Source organism: Rattus norvegicus, chromosome 9 (genome assembly GCF_021556685.1).
Source record: "Rattus norvegicus strain SHRSP/BbbUtx chromosome 9, alternate assembly SHRSP_T2T, whole genome shotgun sequence".
In the NCBI taxonomy this organism is placed as follows: domain Eukaryota; kingdom Metazoa; phylum Chordata; class Mammalia; order Rodentia; family Muridae; genus Rattus; species Rattus norvegicus.
The window spans coordinates 11,382,534-11,406,934 of record NC_141542.1 but is presented as its reverse complement, the minus strand read 5'-3'; the positions used below and the strand labels follow the sequence as shown (position 1 = coordinate 11,406,934).

The following is a 24,401-nucleotide window of genomic DNA, read 5'->3' as shown; positions in this document are numbered from 1 at the left end:
TAAAATATGACCCCACTGTCCTTTTATATCCCACTAGTGTGAGGGTACATGTAGATTTTTTTATGTTTTGCAAATTGCATGCAGATAAAAGGGGATTCCTTTCAAAACAACCTCTTAATGATAAATAATTTTTGATTTACTATACATAACAGTAGTGTTTTTTTGTTAAAACAGCAAGCTTTTTTTTTACCAAAATGAAAAGAAAACATTCATTTCTTTATAAATAGTTTAAGTAGTTTAAATACATATTTCATACCAAGGATATAAAAATAGCTTCTTTTTTTCGATAAATAAAGACATTTTCATTTACATGGCAAATAACGTGCGGATAGCTAACCACTGGCCACCAGCTCTATTTGACTGATTGTCTAGGAGATGACATGCAGTGATAATTGTTCCTCTGCCTTCACAAAAAGGAAAATAGATCAGCGGGAGCCATGCACTCCCGAGGCCAACAGTGCTATGGATATTGTTCAGGAATGACAACCAGGCACTCAGGAAAAAAAACCTTTGCTGCACTTCACAAAAAAATCCACTTATGACAAAACTAATCCCCAAACTCTTTGTCTGGGGTTTCTATCTGCTCAGACCCTCTGGGTCATAGGATTGTTACCAAAGTCTGTCAATCAGACCAGTAAGTTAATACCTGTACATAGAAGGTTTTATGCTTCTACGATCTAGAAATTGTTTGCTACAGTATAGAGGTGGCTCTGCCTTTTACTGGCCCCTTGCCCTCTTTCCTGCAGAATTCCTAACTTTGCTCAGGCTCCACACCTGCTAGAAGCCACAAAGGCAAACTAGAGCTGTCATGCAGCAGTGGATTTGGCATTGAAAGCTGCCCTTATGTGCTGATATTATATGTTTATGGCTTTGCTGTCTTTTACATCCGCTGTGCTTGTGACAACTTCTACTGGAAAGTTCTCCAAGGGTTCTGTAGAGGCTGACATCATTCCTTCTCGGTCCCAAGATCCTGGTAAGTTTTCCAAACTGAAAGAACTCACAGGTCCATGAGTGATGCTGCCCTCCTCTGACCTACTTGGGAGAACGAGGTGCAAGGATGTTTCTGATGAGGAGCACACAGAGGATGAGAGAGTGGCTGAGATGGACTGCAAAGGTGTCAGTGTGGTATCTGAATGAGGGGAGATGCACCTTAGGAACTGCAAGTGGCCTTCTTGGATAACCTGGCAGTGAGAGGGGGAATAAGCCAGGTTTGGAGAATGATGCAGTTCACTATCTACTGGACTTTGCTCATGAGCTTCAGTTCGTTGAGGGTTGCTGCCCACCAAGGAGGGGTCGACACTCCAGATGTCAGAGGTGACATTGCCATGGTAAAGATGTGCTCCATTTGCCTGCAAGTGTAGGCAAGGCTGGTGAGCACTCCAGCTCACCCTAGTCTGGAAACTTTCTCTGGAAGGACAGATTGAAGTGGGATGCAGAGAACAAAATTGTGATGGCTGCTGAGGTGACAAGATGTTTTCCAGAAGTTGCATGATGCTTCTCATATCTTTCCCTAGCTGGGAGACCTCCTGAGTCAATGTTGTGACCTGTGTGGAGAGAGAAGAGCCAACAGCAATGGTCAGAGGTACACAGAGTCGACAGGTTTTAGAGCAATGAAGACAGGAAGTGAGATTTATCAATAAAAAGGGTGCCCCAACTCAGCTAGCCATACTCAAGGTGAGTGAGTAGGTTGGGCATCTAGATAGATTTATATCTTGATCAAAAGCCATACCTATGCTGGAAAAGATGGTGAGGTGTTCATCAATGACTGGGGTATCACTGTAAAGAATAAGGAAGACTCTATGGCCTTTGACACCAATGGCAGTTTCCACCTCCTGAGAGTGGATGGGATGTAGACTGGTACACAGATGTCACCAAGTACTTGGAGGGGCAGATATCATGTCAAAAGTACCTGGCACACTGATTCCCTGTTTTGTGTGATGATTAACTAGCAGCTCATGGCTTAACATTCTCTAGCTTAGGGTTTGTGACTACAGGTCTAGACAGGGATAGGACCTTAATGAAAAAGAGTGTGGAGAATGGCTCCAGCTGCATATGTAGCAGAGGATAGCACCAATGGAAGGAGAAGCCCTTGGTCTTGCCAAGGATGGACCCCCACCCAATATAGGGGAATGTCAGGGGGAAGGGGAAGTGGTTGGGGAGGGGAACACTCTTATTGAAGAAGAGGAGGAGGAGGGCATAGGGGTCTTATGTTCGGGGAAACTGGGAAAGGGAATAACATCTGAAATGTAAATTAAAATGTATCCAATAAAAAAAGAAAAGAAAAAGAGTGTGATGAGAACACTCACTAAATTTTCTAAAAAGAGAGTTCTTGGGAGAAATGGGAAGCTACAAAATGAGGTAAAGAGATCTGTGATAAGGTTAATTAGAGCAAGGACTATGAGTACCTGAGTGTCGTGTGGTGTACCAGGTAACCAGGAGGACCTTGAATTATAGCCAGATAGTTCTGTGTCTGCTCCACTCATTTTAGAAGCAACTCACTCGGCACTTTATCAACTTTATCAGATTCTCAAAGGAGACACAGTCCATAAACACACAAACCACAGAATGTATCCATTTAAAACAACAATAAAATCCACGGACAAAGTTGTTTTCCTAACATTAGATCTGGATCAAAACAACAACAAACAAATAAACAAACAGCAAAACTCAACAGAGTCCATTAGAAGATTGAATGTAACTCCAGTCTGTATTTTCTGAAGTGTTTGTTCCTCAGCACAAGAAAGATTGCATCTCCTCAAACAGAGTATATACAAATTTCCACTCTTTGGATTACTTAACACTAAAACAATGTTGCAGTGATTAGCCATCTCTATTTTAATGAAATCTTATTAAATTTTTGATTAATTAATTAAATTTAGAATTTAATTAAAATTCATTTATCTAATGATACTGTTGCTGTGATCTCATTTTACTCTCCCAACCCACAAATGTCCAAAAGAAGCTGTTGAAGACTTGGATAAACAGTCCCAGGCGCCAAACAGGACAGTTTCAATATCCATTACCAAACCCAGACACTGCTGTTTAGGTGGGCTTCTTTATGTATAAAAACATCTTAAAATGCCTATATATCTAGCTTTTGTACAAGTGTATGATGAATATACCCTTTAAGTCCTCCACTCTTCCTGAGTTAGTCTTTTTTGTCTCCTTAGACAGCTTTACTTTCATTGTCTACACATTTCTAATTCTTGCAGTCTACTTCCTGTGAGAGCATCCTGAAGCTAATTCTTCCTTGCAGCCCCATCAGGAGGTGGGCACAGCTTAAACTTAGGCATTTAGAACAGTCTAGAAGGAAGTCATTATGTGATTCAGGTTACCAACTGTCAACATGTAGGCTGAAATTGCAAGACCAGAACTCTCTGTGCTGGTGTGGAACTGTAGGGAGCCAAACTGATGCTCGTCTGATTTATTTTTAGTAGATCTTCAGCTGCTGGAAGCAGAACATGCCTCTCTACCTCATGATGGAGTGGAAGGGTGCGAGTTTCTCCAATTCTGCATGTGTGGGCCATGTCTACTCAGTGTCACAGGACTCCTGCCCACAGACAGGCTGAAGGGTCTATGGAGTCCTTATCTCCATTATCAGCATTTCAGAATAAACTGTGCTCCAAGTAGGGGGATTGAAAGGGCATCTGAATGACCCTTTTTGTAGGCACAAAGAGCCCCTTCCTGAACCAAACTCACCAGAACTGGTGGAGTAGCTGAGCTTTCAATAGGGATGCTCCCACCATTCAGGACTGGATGAAGATGAAGCATTGGAGGACTGCCTCTGAATTTTAGGTATAATGAGAATTACAATATCCAGTGAAAGCTTTAACAAATTTATAACAATACAATATTTTTATGATCTAATTAACCAATATCACTAGGACAGGCAGGGTTTCATGTGTGAAACAGAGCACTGAGCTCCCCGTCTCCAATATTTGTTTTAGTTCATGTGTAAGTGTGCACCCAAGCATGTGTGTTTGCATCTGTATGTATATGAATGTGTTGTATATGAATGTGTTCGCATCTGTATGTATATGAATGTGTTGTATATGAATGTGTTCGCATTTGTATGTATATGAATGTGTTGTATATGAATGTGTTCGCATCTGTATGTATATGAATGTGTTCGCATCTGTAGGTATATGAATGTGTTCGCATCTGTATGTATATGAATGTGTTGTATGTGAATGTGTTTGCATCTGTATGTATATGAGTGTGTTGTATATGAATGTGTTCGCATCTGTATGTATATGAGTGTGTTGTATATGAATGTGTTCGCATCTGTAGGTATATGAATGTGTTCGCATCTGTATGTATATGAGTGTGTTGTATATGAATGTGTTCGCATCTGTATGTATATGAGTGTGTTGTATATGAATGTGTTTGCATCTGTATGTATATGAATGTGTTGTATATGAATGTGTTCACATCTGTATGTATAGGAATGTGTTGTATATGAATGTGTTCACATCTGTATGTATATGAATGTGTTTGCATCTGTATGTATATGAATGTGTTGTATATGAATGTGTTCGCATCTGTATGTATATGAATGTGTTGTATATGAATGTGTTCACATCTGTAGGTATATGAATGTGTTTGCATCTGTATGTATATGAATGTGTTGTATATGAATGTGTTCGCATTTGTATGTATATGAATGTGTTGTATATGAATGTGTTCGCATCTGTATGTATATGAATGTGTTGTATATGAATGTGTTCGCATCTGTATGTATATGAATGTGTTCGCATCTGTATGTATATGAGTGTGTTGTATATGAATGTGTTCGCATCTGTATGTATATGAATGTGTTGTATATGAATGTGTTCGCATCTGTATGTATATGAATGTGTTGTATATGAATGTGTTCGCATCTGTATGTATATGAATGTGTTCGCATCTGTATGTATATGAATGTGTTCGCATCTGTATGTATATGAATGTGTTGCTCTCAGAATCCAGAAGAGGGTGTCAGATCCCCTGGAAATGGGGTTGCAGTGGTTGTGAGCCCCCTGCGATGGATGCTGGGAACTAAACACCTATACTTTGCAAGAGCAATATGCATTCTCAATTACTGAACCGCCACTTCAGCTCCCAAATAGTGTTTGTAAGAATACTTACTTCATGAAAGACATCTTTGGTCTAGAATTCGGGCCTTACTTTTTGCTATGTTATCACATGAGACAGGAGCCATTGTTTCTGAAGGAGTTGGGAGATGCTGGCTAATGTGTTTAGAATCTCTACAGAAAACAGTAATATAAACCATTGCCTTATGGACAAGAGTTATTTAGACTGTCAGTTCAATGTCAGATAAGTAAATAGTGTAATTTTAGAAAAACAATCCCACACTGATTAAACAGTAAATTCCTTTCAAAGCAAACTATACGAACAACAACAACACATGATTTGCTACAGGGTAAACACCATAATTCTGAATAAATGCATTCTAGCTTTCAAAATAAATTTTTTTCCATTTCTTCAGAGCCACATTCATGACATCTAACTTATACTGTACATCATCACAACTTTGAGGCCATGAACTCTGGATGGGAATCCATAGACTCAAGTGGCTCCAGGAATATAAACATATATTAACTCTTCCAGAAGGCGAATTACTGTCTTAGCTGGATCTAAAAACAACACAGACATCAAGAAAATAGAGCTTTCAGATGATGTGACGGAAGATTTCCATTATTGTGTTCCTAAGGACACGCCCCAGCACCCTATTAAAATTCTGAGGGAGAATTAATCCCTTTTAGGTAAAAGAAAGATAGCATCCCTTGAAGGCGGAGACCATGGTGGCACTGATGGGGATGGGTTTTATTCAGTGGAGTGTGCTGGTCCCTGCTGGGCTAGTTGACAGAGTCTGTTCTAAGATACAGAAGACACTAGTCTTGATCAAGCAGAAGAAACAAAGTTTACTTTTGAGGGTGGCAGAGCTCAAGCTGCCATGTGGTGAAAAGATTAAATAGAATTGCCAATGAAAGCTGTTGGGGCTGCTTTCTGTCTAGGACTGTCCAAGTTACAGAAGTTCTGTCTTCGACGTAGAACTTAGCACCAGAGCATTGCGAAGTGAAGCAAGACAGTCATCCTGCCCAAAAAAAAGCAAACTTTCCTCCTACCCCAACGGCAACCTAAAATCCTTATGTGTTTTTGCCATTCATACTAGAAAATATCACCCTTTCTCTCCCTGGCTATTACAGACTCTTCCCAAGCCCCGCTTCATTCCTATCAGATATTTTGAATACTTTGTACACAGGGAGGCTATCTGGATTTGGACTTCTGATTCAAGGTAGAGAGAATGGATAAAAGGAGCATTACTTGATATGTGTTCTCCACTTGTATATTAGTTTTCTCTTTGTCCCTTTTCCTTGTCCTCTCTTCTTTCTCCCTCTATAAATAAAAACCCAGGAGTCTGAAAATTCAAGCTATTTGGCCCAATCAGTTCACTACCACCATCTCCATAGCCAAATGCGTACACCTAACATTTCCTCTTGCCCTAAGTCCTGTCAAAAAGCAGGGTGGTGAGGAAAACAGTATCTGTGCTCCAAAGTGACTCACCTCTCTCTTCCAGACACCAGGACACCGAAAGACTCCCTTCTTTTCTTTTTGTGCAAAATCATGCATTAAAGTCTCAGTGCACCCGATGCCAGCAGGTGTGTAGTCAATGCCTCTATTACTCACAAATGTCACTTCTAGTCAGCCACACACCATGGAACAGACTTGTCAGCAGCGGTAATCTACACTCTGACCTTGACTGGAGGAAACTAGTAACTTACCTCACTTCCCTATTTCCGCCACCTCCAGGATTCCCTAGAATGCTCTGACACCGTTAGCCTACATTTCTAGAGCGCCTTCTTTCCTGTTGTTGTATTTAACCAGCTCCAACGGCTTTGACAGATGGCTTAAATAATCTTTTAGATGTAAAACTTTAGTCCTCAGATAATTGGCTTCATGTTAGGATCCCACATGACTGGATTTGATAGTGGATACAAAACCTAAGCTTACTCGAGTATTTCTGCATGGCAGAGAATACTGATCCGGAAGGCAGGCCAGAGGAAAGGGCAATCGCTGTTCTCTATCTAACTCTTCCTCTGCAGCAGCATGGAGAAACAACCCACTGTCAACACTGTTACTATTTAAGAAGCCAGGGTGGGGATTCTGTGTCAGGGATGCGAGATGCAATAGAAGGATGTACAAGTTGGAGTTGTTCAGAACTGAACAAGGACCTGTGTGGGCTGAGTGCAGGGAGAGCAGGGACCTTACTGGTTTTTAAGTAGGTCAAGCTTCTGTACAAGTATTGCCACACAGCATACACTCCAAATTTTGTTTTGGTGGCTAAGTAGTTTGCCTGGGAGTAAACTGCATGGAGAATTTCTTAACATGTGCTTCTAATAGTTTTAAAAAACTAAATTTAAATAATCTTTCCTACTGATTTAAACTTATAAGGACAGAAATAATTACCACCAAGCTTTGAGTAGGTAAGAATATTTCATATGCTCTGAATGTATTACCACAGTCCCCCAACATTTAAAGCTGGGAGATTTTGAAATATGTATTTATTATTTAAGAAGTCCATTTGTGGGGCTGATTTTTATTTTCCCCTGTAATAGCAGACACTTTCATATACTATACTGTGGCTTTTGGTGCAAACAGATTTCTTTTTTATTTTGTTTTGTTTTGATATGTTTATGGCATGTGTTTTGGAAACAGAAATGCAAGTCAAAATACCTCTTTAACAATGCTTTTATTTCCTGTAAAATCGCTCTCCTTATGTATGCTTTGTCTTCCTGAGTCCTGGCTACTACTAAAACCATGAATTCCGAAACTTTACTTGGTAGGCAAAGGAAAAAAAACATGACTTTCATTTTTATGTGTTAATGAATAGATGGAAATGCATCTGGTGACGTAAACTTCTTAGTGCAAACTTAGTGCAAAGAGTTCTTGACCTGTCTCTGATTTTGCCAAATGTGTATATTTTCCTGATAGACTAATTTTCTTTTCTTTTTTAAAAAAGATTCTATTTATTTATTATATATAAGTACACTGCAACTATCTTCAGCTACCAGAAGAGGGCATCAGATCTCATTACAGACGGTTGTGAGCCACCGTGTGGTTGCTGGGATTTGAACCCAGGACCTCTGGAAGAGCAGCCAGTGCTCTAACCACTGAGCCATCTCTCCAGCCCTAGAACAATTTTCTTAAATCCAGAGGTACTAATTGCATCAAAAGTCTCTGCCCAGCTCAACCCCCCTTTTACAGGGTCTGATTCAGGGAATTAAATGATCTTTCCCCAAATTCTTTGTCATGTTGTATGTTTGTCATGAGATTTAGATAAGTTCAACCAAACTCCACAAGTAGACAAGATGATAAAGATGATTGACATCATTTTACCCCTGCATTTGTTGCTTTACAAAATGTCCCAAACAAATGACAGTCTTCTGTTTGTCAGCTAAGGTGATAGTTATACTTGGCACTTACAGACATTTCTTCCAGACAAGGGAACATTCTCCTGTAAGGAGCCTTGAACATCTAGTAGGTAAGACTGTGTCATAAGCTCTGAATGTCTCATCAGAGTCTCCCAGCTAGAGAGTCAGTAGCTAGAGACATGAAAGTTGGCCTGTCCCAGGTCACACAGGAATACTACCTACCAAGGGCTTCTCTTTTATAGTTACAGATGGTGCCTGTAACATAGCAGAAGCACCATGAGTCAGGCATTGCCAGCACCGAATAGCCAGTGGCCATTTTCAAAATGGCTACTTCAATGACTTCATTAAATTTCTGCAAACACTGGCCTTTGCATATAAGCTCATCAGTCCAGCCATATGAGGGACATTCATTATTTATCAGTACTCTTATTTTTTCTAATGGCTGAGCATGATTAGTGTCTGGATTGCCATTTGCATGAGAGATCCTTATGTTACTAGCAAACATTAAGCACAGCTACCTCCTTTCAGGCTTTCAGTTGTATACAACATGGACACCAACCTGAACCCAGGGAGAAGCCACCCTGGGGCATTCAGTCTATAGCAGCAGAGGAGTCCTGGGACTTCACTTCTAGCAAGCAAACTCCTGAATTACCCATTTACACTTCAACTTTGCAGTCAGAATGGTAGGTTTCTCCCACCCCTATCTGAGACTTTTAAAATAAGTGCCAAAAGTGTACACTGTTGTGGATTGCCTTCTTGCTGTTTGTATGTTAATGCTAATTCTGCCCACCCTCACCCCCACCCCCTGCCTCCATAAGGAGCTGATCACACACTCAGGTGATTCCACATGAACCTGCTCCCCATTTTAACTGGTCAAATAAAGGCTAGAGCCTATGATTAGGGAGTGGAAGGGAAAGGTGGGGTTGGATGTTTTAGAGAAGGAGAGAGAGGAAGGAGGACGATGAGATGGAGGGATGGAGAGAGAGAGGGGAAGATGAAGGAAGGGGAGGTAGAAGATAGAGCAGAATCGCGTGGCCTGGATGAGCAGGAAGTAGCAAGGTATCTCATGGCTGGAGAATAGAGTAGTAGTGACTGCCCAATCTGGATGTGCAGTTTATAAATATAACTGAGTTTTGTGTTCTTTGCATGAGCATATTAGGGTTGGAGATTTACTGATAAAAATCTGACTGGTATTAAATATTAAGACTGTCTGGTGTTTTCCATTTCCAATGATTTAAGTAGACAAGAGAGAGGGTGAGACCGCAGATATGTGGCTGGTCTGCAGACCAGCAAGAAACCAGGGTGAGATGGCCCCTTTCCAGGATCAGGTCAGGAAGATCGGGCGGCTGCTGGTCCTAGATCCTAGCCGGAGCTAGCTTGGATTTTTAAAATTTACATGCAACAGTACACTACCTGAGTGTGATGGTACATGCCTATATCCCCAGGTACTCTGAAAGCTGAGGCAGGAGGATCATGAGTTTGAGGCTAGCCTCAGTGTCTTAGCAAAATGTATCTTAAAGTAAAAATTAGAAATCTTGGATTTTATCTCACTGACTGCACAGGTCCTGACGACATGTGGAAAGCCTTGGGTCCCATCCTCAGTACTGAAACAAATCATAAATATGTATGCTGAAACTATGATGGAGTCTTTGAGATGTGTATTCACTGTGCAATGACAATTTCAAGAGAATTAATTTATGAGCCACATCACATACTTACCACTTTTTATGGTTAGGAAATGTAAACTCCACCTTCAGTATACAGCACATCGTCATCTAGAAGCTAATGGTGAGTCTCTTGAGATTGCTTACCTTGTCACATTGAAATCTTGTCCTTTGCCTACCACCCCAATCCTCACAGTCCCTGGGAAACCCAATTCTCCTCTCTGTTTCTATAAGTTCATTTTCAATTCTCATAGAATTACATCCTTTAGTTAACTCCTCACATACTGATCTGTCAGCAATGGGGTCAAAGTTCGGTGTAAGCCACTTTCTTTTTTCCTGTCTGGTTGGTGAGATGACACTGAGCTCTGTTAGGAAGAACATGGCTCTTGGCTGCTTTTTCCTGTGATCTGAGTAGGCATAGCCTTGAAGTGATAGCTTAGAAGTAGAGTGGGATTCAAGTCTAATTATATTCAATTATACAGTTACATTTAGCTGAAATAACTTTACAAAGAGATGTTTCCTTATAGGTTATATAGCTTCCGCCATTACCACAGTTAAAAAGGAAAATGTTTGGTTTTTCCCTTCCCCCAAATCAATGTTTAAAAAATGACTTATCTTTGATACTTGAAATTGATCAACTGGTTGCTTATTGATAAATATTAGGAAAAATCCACGAATCTAGTTTTATTAGCATTGTGAGTCATTATATTTATTTATTTCCACAGAAACTGTAGTCTTCGACAACTGTGCATATGTTGTGGTTACCTTAGAGACTGGCATATGACTGGGCCCATAATTGTTCAGTCAGTGAAGATGGGAAGAGCTCACAAGGGCCTGCCTGTCCCTGAGGATATGTGAACAACCAAAAGTTTCCGGGAGAAAGAGAACTTACTTCAGTGGTACAGAAGATCTTTAAGTTGCCCCCACTCCTGTAAGTAACCTCTTGGCTGTGTTCACCCATGCTGCTGAAAGTAACCCCTCGTGCACGCTCACTCAAACTCCTGTGAAGAAGTCCATATCTTTTCCCCTGTAAGTAACCCTGAGTTCACTGGTTCACCTAGGCGGAATTAGGTGGAGTCACTGCTTTGGTCTGTGGTTGGTGCCTTATGTGAGGTGAACAGACTTGTTTGTCTTCTCAGGGAAAGATGTCTAAACAATACACTGCAGTATTCCCTCACAGAGTGGAAATGCCTCAAAGTATAATGAGCCATTTGCTCACCATTCTGTGTGAGTCCTTTATAAGAAAGTCATCGACTAGATACCCTAGGAATGTTTTTTGGGGGGTGGGGCAGGGGAGAGACAGGCTGAAAACTGCGTTTATAGATGCACACATGAACCTCACAAGAAGCAGAACACCCAGTGGACGGATAAGGATACTAACCCACCCATAAAACCTTCGACCCAAATTTGTTCTGCCCTAGAAAATTTAACATCCAGGAATCCACCTCAAGACTATTAAGACTGAGAATAAACAGACATACAGAAATAACTGAAAAATGGATGATTAATTGTAAAGTTGCCTTTATAGTAGAACCAAAGGAATGGAATACTTGGGAATAGATACAAGTGAAGACGTGTAGAGCTGGGAGCTGAAAATGATAAAACATTGCTCAGAAAAACCCTAGATACCTAATAAAATCCTTAGTTCAAGAGTAAGAATAGGGAAAGGGCGGCGCAGATCTTCCTGGTTGCTGCCGCCTCGGAGAGCTCGTAGGCAGCACCCCACGAGCAAACTTGAGCCTCGGGACCACAGGTAAGACCAACTTTTCTGCTGCAAGAGACCTGCCTGGTGAACTCAGGACACACAGAGGCAAAAGTCCTCTAGGACCGGCCACTTCCTGTGTTTACCAGGAGTCCCAAACCCGCGGATCCCGGCCCAAAGCAGCTCTCTGCTCCCAAACCCCGTGGGAGAGAGACCTCACCACCTGGTCAGGTGGGCACTCCTGAGGCTGCAGAGCAGAAGAGATCACTAACACTGCCCACCCCTGCCCACATCCCTGGCCCAAGAGGAAACTGTATAAGGCCTCTGGGTTCCCGTAGAGGAGGGCCCAAGAGCACCAGGACCGCTGCATCTGAGACACCGCCAGAACCTGAAGGGATCTACCGGATAAACAGTTCTCTCCACCCAAATCCCGTGGGAGGGAGAGCTAAACCTTCAGAGAGGCAGACACGCCTGGGAAACCAGAAGAGACTGCAGTCTGCACACATCTCTGACGCCAGAGGAAAACACCAAACTCCATCTGGAACCCTGGTGCACGGAAGCTCCCAGAAAGGGCGGCGCAGATCTTCCTGGTTGCTGCCGCGGCAGAGAGCTAGTAAGCAACACCCCACGAGCAAACTTGAGCCTCGGGACCACAGGTAAGACCAACTTTTCTGCTGCAAGTGACCTGCCTGGTGAACTCCAGACACAGGCCCACAGGAACAGCTGAAGACCTGTAGAGAGGAAAAACTACGCGCCCGAAAGGAGAACACTCTGTCCCCATAACTGGCTGAAAGAAAACAGGAAAACAGGTCTATAGCACTCCTGACACACAGGCTAATAGGACAGTCTAGCCACTGTCAGAAAGAGCAGAACAAAGTAACACTAGAGATAATCTGATGGCGAGAGGCAAGCGCAGGAACCCAAGCAACAGAAACCAAGACTACATGGCATCATCGGAGCCCAATTCTCCCACCAAACCAAACAATGAATATCCAAACACACCAGAAAAGCAAGACCTAGATTTAAAATCATATTTGATCATAATGCTGGAGGACTTCAAGAAAGACATGAAGAACTCCCTTAGAGAAACACAGGAAAACATTAATAAACAAGTAGAAGCCTACAGAGAGGAATCGCAAAAATCCCTGAAAGAATTCCAGGAAAACATAAATAAACAAGTAGAAGCCCATAGAGAGGAGACACAAAAATCCCTGAAAGAATTCCAGGAAAACACAATCAAACAGTTGAAGGAATTAAAAATGGAAATCGAAGCAATCAAGAAAGAACACATGGAAACAACCCTGGATATAGAAAACCAAAAGAAGAGACAAGGAGCTGTAGATACGAGCTTCACCAACAGAATACAAGAGATGGAAGAGAGAATATCAGGAGCAGAAGATTCCATAGAAATCATTGACTCAACTGTCAAAGATAATGTAAAGCAGAAAAAGCTACTGGTCCAAAACATACAGGAAATCCAGGACTCAATGAGAAGATCAAACTTAAGGATAATAGGTATAGAAGAGAGTGAAGACTCCCAGCTCAAAGGACCAGTAAATATCTTCAACAAAATCATAGAAGAAAACGTCCCTAACCTAAAAAAAGAGATACCCATATGCATACAAGAAGCCTACAGAACTCCAAATAGATTGGACCAGAAAAGAAACACCTCCCGTCACATAATAGTCAAAACACCAAATGCACAAAATAAAGAAAGAATATTAAAAGCAGTAAGGGAAAAAGGTCAAGTAACATATAAAGGGAGACCTATCAGAATCACACCAGACTTTTCGTCAGACACTATGAAAGCCAGAAGATCCTGGACAGATGTCATACAGACCCTAAGAGAACACAAATGCCATCCCAGGTTACTGTATCCTGCAAAACTCTCAATTACCATAGATGGAGAAACCAAGATATTCCATGACAAAACCAAATTTACACAATATCTTTCTACAAATCCAGCACTACAAAGGATAATAAATGGTAAAGCTCAACATAAGGAGGCAAGCTACACCCTAGAAGAAGCAAGAAACTAATTGTCTTGGCAACAAAACAAAGAGAAGAAAAGCACACAAACATAACCTCATATCCAAATATGAATATAACGGGAAGCAATAATCACTATTCCTCAATATCTCTCAACATCAATGGCCTCAACTCCCCAATAAAAAGACATAGATTAACAAACTGGATACACAACAAGGACCCTGCATTCTGCTGCCTACAGGAAACACACCTCAGAGACAAAGACAGACACTACCTCAGAGTGAAAGGCTGGAAAACAACCTTCCAAGCAAATGGTCGGAAGAAGGAAGCAGGAGTAGCCATTCTAATATCAAATAAAATGAATTTTCAACTAAAATTCATCAAAAAAGATAAGGAAGGACACTTCATATTCATTAAAGGAAAAATCCACCAAGATGAATTCTCAATCCTAAATATCTATGCCCCAAATACAAGGGCACCTACATACGTAAAAGAAACCTTACTAAAGTTCAAAACACACATTGCACCTCACACAATAATAGTAGGAGATTTCAACACCCCACTCTCATCAATGGACAGATCATGGAAACAGAAATTAAACAGAGATGTAGACAGACTAAGAGAAGTCATGAGCCAAATGGACTTAACGGACATTTATAGAACATTCTATCCTAAAGCAAAAGGATATACCTTCTTCTCAGCTCCTCATGGTACTTTCTCCAAAATTGACCATATAATTGGTCAAAAAACGGGCCTCAACAGGTACAGAAAGATAGAAATAATCCCATGCGTGCTATCGGACCACCACGGCTTAAAACTGGTCTTCAATAATAATAAAGGAAGAATGTCCACATATACGTGGAAATTGAACAATGCTCTACTCAATGATAACCTGGTCAAGGAAGAAATAAAGAAAGAAATTAAAGACTTTTTAGAATTTAATGAAAATGAACGTACAACATACCCAAACTTATGGGACACAATAAAAGCTGTGCTAAGAGGAAAACTCATAGCGCTGAGTGCCTGCAGAAAGAAACAGGAAAGAGAATATGTCAACAGCTTGACAGCCCACCTAAAAGCTCTAGAACAAAAAGAAGCAAATACACCCAGGAGGAGTAGAAGGCAGGAAATAATCAAACTCAGAGCTGAAATCAACCAAAGAGAAACAAAAAGGACCATAGAAAGAATCAACAGAACCAAAAGTTGGTTCTTTGAGAAAATCAACAAGATAGATGAACCCTTAGCCAGACTTACGAGAGGACACAGAGAGTGTGTCCAAATTAACAAAATCAGAAATGAAAAGGGAGACATAACTAGAGATTCAGAGGAAATTCAAAAAATCATCAGATCTTACTATAAAAGCCTATATTCAACAAAACTTGAAAATCTGTAGGAAATGGACAATTTCCTAGACAGATACCAGGTACCGAAGTTAAATCAGGAACAGATAAACCAGTTAAACAACCCCATAACTCCTAAGGAAATAGAAGCAGTCATTAAAGGTCTCCCAACCAAAAAGAGCCCAGGTCCAGACGGGTTTAGTGCAGAATTCTATCAGACCTTCACAGAAGACCTCATACCAATATTATCCAAACTATTCCACAAAATTGAAACAGATGGATCACTACCGAATTCCTTCTATGAAGCCACAATTACTCTTATACCTAAACCACACAAAGACCCAACAAAGAAAGAGAACTTCAGACCAATTTCCCTTATGAATATTGACGCAAAAATACTCAATAAAATTCTGGCAAACCGAATCCAAGAGCACATCAAAACAATCATCCACCATGATCAAGTAGGCTTCATCCCAGGCATGCAGGGATGGTTTAATATACGGAAAACCATCAACGTGATCCATTATATAAACAAACTGAAAGAACAAAACCACATGATCATTTCATTAGATGCTGAGAAAGCATTTGACAAAATTCAACACCCCTTCATGATAAAAGTCCTGGAAAGAATAGGAATTCAAGGCCCATACCTAAACATAGTAAAAGCCATATACAGCAAACCAGTTGCTAACATTAAAGTAAATGGAGAGAAACTTGAAGCAATCCCACTAAAATCAGGGACTAGGCAAGGCTGCCCACTCTCTCCCTACTTATTCAATATAGTACTTCAAGTTCTAACCGGAGCAATCAGACAACAAAAGGAGGTCAAGGGGATACAGATCAGAAAAGAAGAAGTCAAAATATCACTATTTGCAGATGATATGATAGTATATTTAAGTGATCCCGAAAGTTCCACCAGAGAACTTCTAAAGCTGATAAACAACTTCAGCAAAGTGGCTGGGTATAAAATTAACTCAAATAAATCAGTAGCCTTCCTCTACACAAAAGAGAAACAAGCCGAGAAAGAAATTAGGGAAATGACACCTTTCATTATAGACCCAAATAATATAAAGTACCTTGGTGTGACTTTAACCAAGCAAGTAAAAGATCTGTACAATAAGAACTTCAAGACTCTGAAGAGAGAAATTGAAGAAGACCTCAGAAGATGGAAAGATCTCCCATGCTCATGGATTGGCAGGATTAATATAGTAAAAATGGCCATTTTACCAAAAGTGATCTACAGATTCAATGCAATCCCCATCAAAATACCAATCCAATTCTTCAGAGAGTTAGACAGAGCAATTTCTAAATTCATCTGGAATAACAAAAAACCCAGGATAGCTAAAACTATCCTCCACAACAAAAGGACTTCCGGGTAATCACTATCCCTGAACTCAAGCAGTATTACAGAGCAATAGTGATAAAAACTGCATGGTATTGGTACAGAGACAGACCGATAGACCAGTGGAATAGAATTGAAGACCCAAAATGATCCCACACACCTATAGTCACTTGATTTTTGACAAAGGAGCCAAAACCATCCAATGGAAAAAAGATAGCATTTTCAGCAAACGGTGCTGGTTCAACTGGAGGTCAACATGTAGAAGAATGCAGATCGATCCATGCTTATCACCCTGTACAAAGCTTAAGTCCAAGTGGATCAAGGACCTCCACATCAAACCAGATACACTCAAACTAATAGAAGAAAAACTAGGGCAGCATCTTGAACACATGGGCACTGGAAAAAATTTCCTGAACAAAACACCAATGGCTTATGCTCTAAGATCAAGAATCGACAAATGGGATCTCATAAAACTGCAAAGCTTCTGTAAGGCAAAGGACACTGTGGCTAGGACAAAACGGCAACCAACAGATTGGGAAAAGATCTTTACCAATCCTACAACAGATAGAGGCCTTATATCCAAAATATACAAAGAACTCAAGAAGTTAGATTGCAGGGAGACAAGTAACCGTATTAAAAAATCGGGTTCAGAGCTAAAGAAAGAATTCATAGCTGAGGAATGCCGAATGGCTGAGAAACACCTAAAGAAATGTTCAACATCTTTAGTCATAAGGGAAATGCAAATCAAAACAACCCTGAGATTTCACCTCACACCAGTGAGAATGGCTAAGATCAAAAACTCAGGTGACAGCAGATGCTGGCGAGGATGTGGAGAAAGAGGAACACTCCTCCATTGTTGGTGGGATTGCAGACTGGTACAACCATTCTGGAAATCAGTCTGGAGGTTCCTCAGAAAATTGGACATTGAACTGCCTGAGGATCCAGCTATACCTCTCTTGGGTATATACCCAAAAGATGCCCCAACATATAAAAGAGACACGTGCTCCACTATGTTCATCACAGCCTTATTTACAATAGCCAGAAGCTGGAAAGAACCCAGATGCCCTTCAACAGTGGAATGGATACAGAAAATGTGGTACATCTACACAATGGAATATTACTCAGCTATCAAAAACAATGACTTTATGAAATTCATAGGCAAATGGTTGGAACTGGAAAATATCATCCTGAGTGAGGTAACCCAATCACAAAAAAACACACATGGTATGCACTCATTGATAAGTGGCTATTAGCCCAAATGCTTGAATTACCCTAGATGCCTAGAATAAATGAAACTCAAGATGGATGATCAAAATGTGAATGCTTCACTCCTTCTTTAAAAGGGGAACAAGAATACCCTTGGAAGGGAATAGAGAGGCAAAGATTAAAACAGACACAGAAGGAACACCCATTCAGAGCCTGCCCCACATGTGGCCCATACATATACAGCCACCCAATTAGACAAGATGGATGAAGCAAAGAAGTGCAGGCCGACAGGAGCCGGATGTAGCTCGCTCCTGAGAGACACAGCCACAATACAGCAAACACAGAGGTGAATGCCGGCAGCAAACCACTCAACTGAGAATAGGACCCCCGTTGAAGGAATCAGAGAAAGAACTGGAAGAGCTTGAAGGGGCTCGAGACCCCTTATGAACAACAATGCCAAGCAACCAGAGCTTCCAGGGACTAAGCCACTACCTAAAGACTATACATGGACTGACCCTGGACTCTGACCTCATAGGTAGCAATGAATATCCTAGTAAGAGCAGTGGAAGGGGAAGCCCTGGGTCCTGCTAAGACTGAACCCCCAGTGAACTAGATTGTTGAGGGGAGGGAGGCAATGGGGGGAGGAAGGGGAGGGGAACACTGATAAGAAAGGGGGGGAGGGGGATGTTTGCCCGGAAACCGGGAAAGGGAATAACACTTGAAATGTATATAAGTACTCAAGTTAATAAAAAAAAGAGTAGGAATAATTTGAGATTGCAGTATTCCTCATCATGGTTCACTCAGTATGCTTACTGTCAGAAACCAAGGGGACATCAGAAAAGAAGGGACAGAAAGAATTTTAGAGTTGGAGAGTGGAGAAGTGGTGTCTTCTTGACTGGACATGGCTGTTTTATGTATGAGTGCACAGCAGCTCTTGGTCACATTCAAGGTGAATTTACTGTTATTCTTTGAAATGGATTTAGCATCAAACTGCTCTCTAAGTTTGCCTCTCTATCTATAGAACAACAGAGCTCTCAGACTTTGTCAGATAAGTTTATTTGGGCAGTGGACAGTGGTTAGCAAAGAAACTTACAACTGGTCAAAGTTCAGAGAATAAACATGAGCAGAGCAGTAGGTCACAAATGAGACATCTGTATCATCCTCTTCACCTCCAGCACTCAGGAGCCATCAGGGAAGTGCTGGCAGCCACAGGTCATGGAAGACTCAAGAAATATAGTGTCTTTTGGGAAGATTCAAAGCTGCTGAGGACACCTGCATAAGACCTTCACAAGGTCAAGACAGCCAAAATACTCTAGCAGGGAGTTAGAAAGTGTTAACAACCTCCCTCCTAACTGGAAGCTGTTGACAGTTAATGGCTTCTGAGTGAGGGATTCTCTAAGGGTATGGCTACTGGTAGGTGGAGCGTGCTCCAGTGGTTGGCCCCATACCCAGGATCATATGGAGCTGAAGGGATATTAAATAAAAATGAGGACATTAAGTAGGGTGTAGGAGCTAGAAGTGGATCTAGAAGTTAGGGAAGAGTAGGGTAGAATATTTTCAAAATGCACTGAATGAAACTCTTAAAGAATTAATAAAAATATTTTTTAAAATTTCAGCATGGAGTGGGGAGGGGCTCAAAAAGCTCCATCACTGTGTGAGGAACTATTGGCAGTGGGTGACTCTTGGGGGCGGGAGTGTCACTGTTGTTGGCTGCGTAGCCACTGGTAGGATGATAGCATGCCTATGTACACATGTGGACAGCACCAACTGGACTCAGTTGGCTAAAAGAAACAAACACATGAGTGCATGAAGTTGGGAGAGAGATATGGATATGTGATCAGTCATTCTGGGATCAGTTGAGATTGGTATGATGAAGACTCACTGTACACTTGTATGAAAATTTCAAATAATAAAAGGATCATTAAGAAAGCATGCTGTACTCTTTGTAGAAATAGATGTTTCTAAAGTTGGCATCAAGCCTTAGACTGTCAAAGTCATCAGGAGAGAGAAAACCAAAGACGGAGGCCACTTATCTTTCCACTTTGGAACTTATTACCAAGCAAAGTAAAAAGACAGCGAAGAGCTGGGACACAGATAGACATAGTCAGCAGAATACAATTTAGAGTCCCGAAATAGCCAGGCATGGTGGTTCCCACTTGCAGTCCTCTGGGGTGGGGGAGCTAAGGCAAAGTATTACATGTTTAGAGCTCTGCTGAGTTATCTAGCAAGACCCTAACTAAAACTCTAAGCTCAGAAGTTCACTACAATGGTTAATCTTAACCATCCAGTGTCAGCTTCATGGATGGTAGAATTGCCATAGAAACAGTCCTTTGGTGTGTCTATGAGGATGTATCCAGAAGGGTTTAACTAAAAAGGAAAGACCTGTTCTACATGTGGGTGCCACTGTTCTATGGTCTGGAGTCTGCGTGAATAAAAGAAAAAGCAAGCTGAGCACTGGCACTTTTCTTTTCTTTCTTTTTTCTTTTTCTTTTTTTTTTTTTGGATTGTGGATGCAATGTGGCAACTACCTCACCCTGCTGTCATAATGCCTTGCCTTGAACTGCAAACCAAACAAACTTTCTTTCCTACCATGGTTTCTTGTCAGATATTTGGTTATAACAAAAAGAACAGTAACATATGCATTAACCTTCATATTCACAGTCCACTGATTTATGAACATACTTTTCAGACCTTTGGATTGGGAAGACTGTTTTAAACCATGGTGCTATGAAAACTAAATATTTATATACAAATGAGGCTAAATGAACAACTCATATAATATGTACAACTCAAAATTGATTAAAGGTACAAACACAAAGATTATTACAGTATAAAATTCCTAGAATAAAACAGAGGAATAAACACTCATTACACTGAATTTCTCACAGATATCATCCCCAAAAGCACAAGAAGAAAAATGAAGAGAGCTTGCTTGTCTCTAAATTTAATTCTCATATGCTTTAAGGAACACCATCAAGAAAGTCAAGTTTGATCTACAAAATGAGAAGAGAAAAGTGAAAATCATATGTTTCATAAGGGACTTGGTTCTATAATATATAAAAAATTCTTAGAAACCAATGACAAAAGGACAACCCAATTGAAAATGGGGAAAAGATGGAAAGGGTCAGTTCTACAAAGAAGATAGATAAATGACTGAAAACCAGTTAAAAGCTTTCAGGGAGTTCTTTTTTTATTGGGTATTTTATTTATTTACATTTCAAATGTTATCTCCTTTCCCAGTTTCCCCTCAGGAATCCCCATATCCTATCCCCCTTCCCCTACTTTTATGAGGGTGCTCCTCCTCCCACTCACCCATACTGCCACCTCACTACCCTGGCATTCCCCTACACTGGGGAATGGAGCCCTCACAGGACCAAGGGCCTCTCCTCCTAATGATGCCAGACAATGCCATCCTCTGCTACATATGCAGCTGGAGCCATGGGTCCCTCCATGTGTACTCTTTGGTTGGTGGTTTAGTTCCTGGGAGCTCTGGGGGAGTCTAGTTGGTTGATATTGTTGTTCTTCCTATAGGGTTGTAAACTCCTTCAGTTCCTTCAGTCCTTTTTTTAACTCCTCCATTGGGGTCCCTGTGCTCAGTCCAATGATTAGCTGTGAGCATCCGCCTCTCTGTGGAACCAGTATCTAGTTCTCATACATAAAGAAGCCGCTATAATTCACAGATGGTGTTTACATTCTCTATATAGTCTTAAGTTCACATGTGGACTCGTATTGCAGATTTTATTACCCTCTAATAGAAGAACAGGATGAGATTAGAAAAGACAAACTCCTTGTTGAAGTAACAGAATATGGACCTAAGCAGTGGTTCTCTGTAGGACAGCTTTGCCTTTCAGCAGTGTTTTTGTGTTGAGCTCACTACACTGAAGCAGTTTTTCTTTAAACCTTTTGCAATAATGTCTTTCTGGATCATCCAGAATTGAGAAACTACAGCACATGTGCCATTTACCCACAAACCTCTTCAGAAATGGAGTGTGTGACTCTCACCATCCACGGCCCCTGAAGTGTCTTTTCATTGTTATTGTCAAAGACTTTTCTTAGAGTCACAGCTTTACTGTACTATAAAGCATGGGCACAACATCTAAAGCAGGTCGATATTGGTGGATGCCCTACATCTCTAAAATTCCCTCACATGTGCTGGGAATGTGGGTTAATATCGATGTTATATCTTCTCTGACTTTTTAAATGTATTTCAGTAGTTTATTATGAAAATTATGAAATGTATATAATATGTAACAATTCCATATGTATGAATTATGCATAAATATTTAATTTATTATATTGCATTTTATGTGTGCATGCATATATATGTGTGTGCATGTGTGTGTGTGTGTGCACGAGTACACATGCATGTATCTGAAGAAGGTAGAAGATGGCTCCCTGGGAGTACAGTTACAGAAGGCTATAAACTGCCTGACATGGGTGCTGGGAACTGAGTTCAACAACTCAGGTCCTCTGGAAGAGGATAAGTGCTCTTAACCACTGACATTGCTTTAGACGCTATATGTTAAATCTTTGAGCAGATATCAGAACTGGGATTCATGAATGCTCCCACAGTGCACCCAGTACCTGTAGAATGCATCTCAGTCTTGGTCATACTGTTGTCTGGCATTTCAGTAATAAATTCCAGAGTCAGGCAGTTGATTCCACATTTACTACCTGTGTGTTTCCTGCTAGATAGTAACTGAAGAAAGTATAAAGTAAGAGGAAAGCAATCAACTGATGTGGAAAGTAGGATACTCAAAATCCAACATTAGGCTTTGATTTGTTTGGATTTTGTCCCTATGTCAATGACATGGCTTTGTGGGAGGTGTAGGAAAAACATACCAGTAGATGTAGTAGGCTTTAAGGAGTAGCTGCACATTCTGAAGCCACTTCTTAGTGGCTTTTAATGTACTTCACACAGGGTCAAGGCTATATAAATGAAATTAGGTGTAAAGGGTAAAGTTGTTTGTGTCTTGTTTTGTTTAAGCTACAATTGTGAGGAAATCGGATATTTTATTATAAGGAAAATCTAATATTTAGAAGATGATTAAGCCACTCATAATTTTATCTTAGCCTTCTTCCGTCAATGCATATTTATGAATGTTTCTTAGTAGAACAATAACACATGTGTCACACTGTTAGGATCCTTTATTTTGAAAATGGATCTCTGTTTCCATAGACTGCTGGATTACATTGTCAAAAGAAAATCATACAGTGATCAGTTCTACAGCCTGACTTGGACAAGTGTCCACCCACACTTAAAAGAGACAAGCTTCCTTTCTCAAGGACAGTAGCTGAATCAAAATTTAGTTAAGAAAAAGACCAATAATTGGCAGGATTAATACAGTAAAAGTAGCCATTTTGCAAAAAGGAACCTACAGATTCAATACAATCCCCATCAAAATTAGAACCCTTCTTCATAGAGTTAGAAAGAGCAATTTACAAATTCATTTGGAATAACAACAACAACCAACCAAACAAACAAACAAAACCCCAGGATAGTGAAAACTAACCTCAACCATAAAAGAACTTCTGGGGGAATCACCATGCCTGACCTCAAAATGTATTACAGAGCAATAGTGATAAAAACTGGATGGTATTAGTATTGAAACAGCCAGGTAGATGAAAGGAATAGAATTGAAGACCCAGAAATGAACCCACACACCTATAGTCACTTGATCTTTTACAAAGGAGCTAAAACCATCCAGTGGAAAAAAGATAGCATTTTCAACAAATGGTGCTTTTTCAACTGGAGGTCAGCATGTAGAAGAATGCAGATCAATCCATGCTTATCACCCTGTACAAAGATTAAGTCCAACTGGATCAAGGACCTTCACATAAAACCAGATACATTCAAATTAATAGAAGAAAAGAGCCTCGAACACATGGGCACTGGGGAAAATTTCCTTAACAAAACACTAAGGGCTTATGCTCTAAGATCAAGCATTGACAAATGGGATCTCATAAAACTGCAAAGCTTCTGTAAGGCAAAGGACACTGTGGTTAGGACATAATGGCAACCAACAGATTGGGAAAAGATCTTTACCAATCCTACAACTGATGGAGGGCTTATATCCAAAATATACAAAGAACTCAAGAAGTTAGACTGCAGGGAGACAAATAACCCTATTAAAAATGGGGTTCAGAGCTAAACAAATAATTCTCAGCTGAGGAATATTGAATGACTGAGAAGTACCTAAAGAAATGTTCATTAGCCTTCTTCTACTCAAAGGATAAACAGGATGAGAAAGAAATTAAGGAAATGACACCCTTCACAATAGTCCAAAATAATATAAAATATCTTGATGTGATTTTAACCAAGCAAGTGAAATATATGTATGACAAGAACTTCAAATCTCTGAAGAAAGAAATTGAGGAAGATCTCAGAAGATGGAAAGATCTCCCATGCTCATGGTTGGCAGGATTAATATAGTAAAAATGGCCATTTTGCCAAACACAATCTACAGATTCAGTGCAATCCCCACCAAAATTAAGAACTCAAAAAGTTAGACTCCAAATAACCCCATTAAAAATGGTGTATGGAGTTAAATGAAACATTCTCACCTTATCGAATGGCTAAAAAGCACCTAAAGAAATGTTCAACATCCTTAGTCATCAGGGAAATGCAAATCAAAACAACCCTGAGATTCCACCTCATCCCAGTCAGAATGGCTAAGATCAAAAACTCAGGCGACAGCAAATGCTGGCGAGGATGTGGAGAAA

The 24,401-nt window shown here is 40.5% G+C and overlaps 1 protein-coding gene across 1 annotated transcript in view; it reads right to left on the bottom strand.

The window, feature by feature from the left end:
- Positions 1-472: 472 nt before the first annotated feature.
- Kcnh8 (potassium voltage-gated channel subfamily H member 8) overlaps positions 473-24,401 on the bottom strand; it is a 426,523-nt gene continuing 402,594 nt past the window's right edge. The window contains 1 exon segment of the mRNA NM_145095.2: positions 473-1,544. Within this exon segment, the coding sequence (NP_659563.1) occupies positions 855-1,544 (690 nt within the window). The 3' untranslated portion in view covers positions 473-854.